Source organism: Protomyctophum bolini, assembly GCF_963924005.1.
Source record: "Protomyctophum bolini genome assembly, chromosome: 4".
NCBI classification, from domain to species: Eukaryota; Metazoa; Chordata; class Actinopteri; order Myctophiformes; family Myctophidae; genus Protomyctophum; species Protomyctophum bolini.
The window spans coordinates 461,488-466,607 of NC_137865.1; the positions used below are offsets into that span (position 1 = coordinate 461,488).

General features: G+C 38.3%; 1 protein-coding gene across 1 annotated transcript; it reads right to left on the reverse strand.

Annotated features, from left to right (window-relative positions):
• Positions 1-840: 840 nt before the first annotated feature.
• Positions 841-4,163, reverse strand: LOC308314121 (putative protein PTGES3L). The gene is made up of 7 exons (XM_080761533.1): positions 4,008-4,163; positions 2,976-3,089; positions 2,751-2,817; positions 2,214-2,312; positions 1,804-1,893; positions 1,398-1,460; positions 841-1,096 (listed from the first exon to the last, which is right to left on the reverse strand). The coding sequence occupies exons 1-7, from the start codon at positions 4,043-4,045 to the stop codon at positions 1,088-1,090; spliced, it is 480 nt and encodes a 159-aa protein (XP_080617659.1). The 5' UTR covers positions 4,046-4,163; the 3' UTR covers positions 841-1,087.
• Positions 4,164-5,120: the final 957 nt, after the last annotated feature.

The window sequence follows — 5,120 nt, forward strand, 5'->3', positions numbered from 1 at the left end:
AACACAATTTCTTAACTCGCTCTTATACATGGATGTAGACCATCAAGAGGAACAAGCTGTAATGGCTTAATTGCTTAAGCCCCGCCCCTCTGTATTCCTATTGGCTGGCCTTTACACAGCCACATTGAAAATCAATGGAGAATATTGGGGAAACACGTAACTGTCATTTCTCAACCGTTTCAGAAGCCTGCCGGAACCAGGCCGCCCCCCTGATAGAAACCAAATGGACCCTTACAGCTCAGACATCTTAGCATGTTAGCATTAGCATGTTAGCATTAGCATGTTAGTATGATAGCATATTAGCATTAGCATGTTAGCATCAGCATGTTAGCATTAGCATGTTAGCATGATATCATTCGCATGCTAGCATTAGCATGTTAGTATTAACATGTTAGCATTAGCATGTTAGCATGCTAGCATGTTAGCATGTTAGTGTTAGCATGTTAGCATTATAATGTTGGTGGCAACGTAATGCACAATAAACTTAGACAAAATACCCCATTGAAAGTCAATGGGTAGACCTGGCTCACATGTAACCAAATGGACCCTTCTGAGAGGCTAAATGTCATCAAATGGTGGTCCGTGGCTCAAATGCTGCACAGACTTGGCGAGCTTCAGGCACCCAAAAAAAAATCTTGAAATTTTGTTTCTAGTGTATTCTGAATTCTCACGGCATCTTGGCACCATTATTGAGGGCCCAGCTATAGCTATATATATATAGCTATATATATATAGCATCTTGGCACCATTATTGAGGGCCCAGCTATAGCTATATATATATAACTGTTCATGTCTCTGGTTTGCAATGCCTGACTAAATGACTGTTTTCACCAAAACCAATAGGCCTACATTTTCGTTTTTATTTAAACTCTATTCAGCATGCACAAAGCGATAATGTCATACAAAAAGTCACATAAGTAATAACGTAAAAATCAGCACAAAAGTGTTCAAAATAAAATATGTACAAAGTTTAGCACACGATCTTCTAGGTGAGACATTATCAGTGCACTATCATGGCAGCCAACAAAGAACCAGATCCAGCCATATGCAGATCCAGAAACAACCGTGGATGTATGGGAAACAACAATCAGTCAGACTGAGGGAGAAGAAGAAGGTGATAACAGTCATTATTTCATGATAGGATCATATTGGAATATACCATTTGTGTTGGGGGTAAAGCGTAACATAATATGAATTGTGTAATAATGTCACTATCATGTACATTCATCCTTCATTTTACAAATTGGGTAATAATAGTATTACAGTTACTATGTCAAGTATTTCTTTCAGAAACTATACAATATGTATTATTATTTTTATTAACAATAATGCAATAAACAATAATAAGGCTGGAGTACTGTGGTGGGAGGGGTTATATTATACATTACTACACTTACGTCAAAGAAATCATCCATACTAGGTTTTGCTACAATGTTTTTGCTGCCAATCTCCGCCAATGCCTGAAAAGGAAGACCAAACCTTTATACACTGTAAAATACTGATACAAATGTAACAATGAGTATTTTGCTGTATACAGTTCCACTTCAACTTAGACAAAATGTGAAAAACATCACACTGAGATAAATCTCAGATGCAACACATTGGGATCAACTGAGATAAAGCTACAGCACATTGAGATCAACTGAGATACATAATATTCAGATCAACTGAGATATAGCTACAGTATACATTGAGAGCAAGTGAGCTACAGCCATGCAGTGTATCGAGAATGAGATCCAACGGAGATAGCTAACAGTACTTATAGTACATCGAGATGCAGCTGATCCCTTTATCTCAACTCACATCCATATAACCCTCACACTCTTCCTTTCCATCCTCTTCCTCATTTGCCCAGTCTCTCCAGTTGTCAAAGTCCGTATTGATCCAGCTGGGCTACAGAGAAACATGGAGAAAGACCACATGATGACTGTGTTGGCTATAAACTTCATAATCCCTAACCTAGTGGGACAGTTTTGGTAAGCAGAGCTGGTGGTGCGCGATATGACAAATAGCCAAAAAAAGAAGAAAAAAATAAATTGCATCGCATTGATCTTGTGAGCTTCTAGATCGGCAAACACTGGCAGTACAGTACTAGTACATTATTTAAAACACATATAGTATATATATATATATATATAGTATATACACACTTACACAGATTTATATATACAGATTTTTCATAGTATGTCTTGTAAATATTTCAAAGCTCATACCCTGGCCTCGTCTTTCTGCAGTCGAGGCCATGCCACATCAGGCTTGAGCTTCCTCAGCAAAAAATTTATGGTACGATCATACACCCTCTCTCTGGAATCCTTTTGAGAAAAAAGGGGGTTAGCTGGAAACGTAGATACCTTTTAAAAGTTTCATTAATATTCTTTATTATATTCATATTTTGATACAATGTCTGTTTAATATGCAAAGAAGATATGTCACCTGACCTAAATCTTTGCTTTAGGATCACATACATAAGTGCGAATGTGATCCCCATATGGTTGGTGTATTTTTTGTTATGCTCAAAATAGCAGATCAACAAGCTCACAAGGTGTTGCAATGCATTGTAAACGTGTCAATCTGCTATTTTCTGCGAATGTTTTCCCTCAGAATATGGATCCCAGGGTTTAAGTGGATATTTTCCCCCTGAAAACCTTATATTTTTAAAATAATGCAATACTGCTTCAATTTAAGATCAAGTGAACTACAGCTCGTATTGTGACTATATATAATAGTAATACAAAAAAGTGGATTCTTACCGCGACCATGAGTTTGGCGTAGAGGTTCACCTCGTTGTAGATCCATTCATCTTGATCATTTTTGCAACTGTTGTGGGTACACAAGATAGACACAACAGACACACATACATAGAGGATACAATAATGTTATTACACACAGGGATTACAATACACACAGAGTATTAGGTTACAATCGATTTACAGAGGATACAATATAATATATTACTATACTAATATATTACTCACCATAAAACAATTTTCTCCTTCTGAATATCAACCCGGACTTCCTTTGGTTTCTGCACCCAGACGTTGACATGGACATACTTTTTCCTGTCAAACCATACCATCTTTGCTGGTTGACTATTAGGAAACAAAAACACTGTTATTCTTGGTATAGCCTACTCAAGCTCAAGCATTGGGTGTATGAGTGATGATGAATGATGATAACTTCATGAAAGTTTATTCAAGAGCACTCTATGACTGTATTCAAGCTAGACTATACTCTTCTTAGATTAGAATAGTCCGGCAGCTGACTTGCCCTTAATGTGCCCAAAATGTGCTGACCTCACTCATCACATTTGTCCTGACCTCATCACATTTGTCATTTGTGTTTTTAGCCCAAGGAGTGTTTTTTGTGCAAAACTAATGCTTGGAATGGATTCAGAACCATGAAAACCCCTCTAGTTGTGTCACATGCTACTTAACCCTCTAACACCCGCATTAATTTCTACTTGCAAAAAATAGATAAGGAAAGTTTGACATTTTTTACATTTTGGCCTGCCATAGGATGTTAATGGTAGGGTCACAAGAAACCCCTATAAAAATGCTCAATACTGACAACCGGTCAGCAAGTGGATTCATGATTGTATGTATAGACAATATTTTTAGGCCATTAAAAAAGACTATACCAGGCCTGGGCCGTGGCTTAGCGGTCCAGGCACCTTGGCTGGTAATCCAGTCTGGCAGTGTGCCGTGGGTTTGACTCCCGATCCCGATGGCCTTTACTGCATGTCCCTGCATGTACGGCCTTTACCCATCTCTCTCCCCATTTTCTGTCAGCCTACTGTCTGTCCCTCCATAAAAAATATAAAATAAAGGCGAAAGCCACAAAAAAAACATTTGTAAAAAAAAAAGGACTAGGCCTATACCAAATTTCCCACTTTAAACAAAAGAAGCCTGTCGGCTGCCGGACTAGAAGCACATGTTGTCTCTTGAGTCTTGACAAGAGACCCCAAACCAAGATTTCACATTACATAGTGACAAATTCACAACACTTACCTCTCCTCTGGCCTGGCAATCTTTGGAGCCCTGTTCATTTTGTTCTGTAGACTGTAGACAATTCAGAAGGTAGAAGCTTTTGTATGGTATTCCCTCTTTGCTAAGAGTGTATGAACGGAATAGAGGTGGTACAAACCGCCTGGTATACTGTATCTCTTAAACTGCAACCCTGTGGCACTATTTATAGACCAGTTGTATACCAGCTGCTTGGGGTAAATTAATCCCCGGGCCTTTAGGGGTTGGCTCTGGAACTCTCGGGAAAGCTGAGGAATCACTTGTGTGTTTACTTCAAAGCTGACTGATTGCGTGTGGATAAAAGCAAATCATAAAAGCATCATTAATATGTTGCTTATATCGAGACAGATTGTTAAGGTTTCACTTTGTTTTGCTGATGGGTTCCCATATTGCTTTCTAAACGTTTTTGTCAAACCATGCAGTAAACACGGGTATATTTTAATATATACAGCAATACATGGCAACTTGAGGTACTCTTCTTTAATATTTCATCTTGACTTCTCACAAAAAAACAAAAAAGATCATATCCTGGGGGGGCCCTATCATAGGGGGAAAAAATCAATGAAATATGTGGGTATTATTTTAATAAATATCACACCCTGTGAAGTGAGGGGCACAATTATCGTCATACATCATCATATATAATCTCATTCTGGCCAATCACAATTTGCGTCCTCACTTTTCCGTCTTCACTTTTCTGCCCTGACTTTTAGCTTCAATATGTACTTTGCTCAGTCAATTAAATCATCGCTATGGGGTGATCAGTCAATCACTAGCCAATGTTTGTGTTAGAAAGCTGGGCATAGGAGGGGCTAGCACCCCTGAAACTTCTCCTTTGGTCCACCCATTCCTGGGTGTATGGGATTTTTCTCTAACACCCGAACGCCTGTAGAAACAGGGATATGGGCAGGGAAACAAACCTATAATATCACTGAACATCATGAATGTACTGAAAGACCCACCCACCCCAGACATCATGATCAGCAACAATTTGAAAATTGCAAAAATATAATTGTCCGGTTGAAAATCACCCGTGTTTTAGTGTTCTAGGGTTAAGAAAGTATTATTAATAATAATAATAATAATAATAATAAGGGG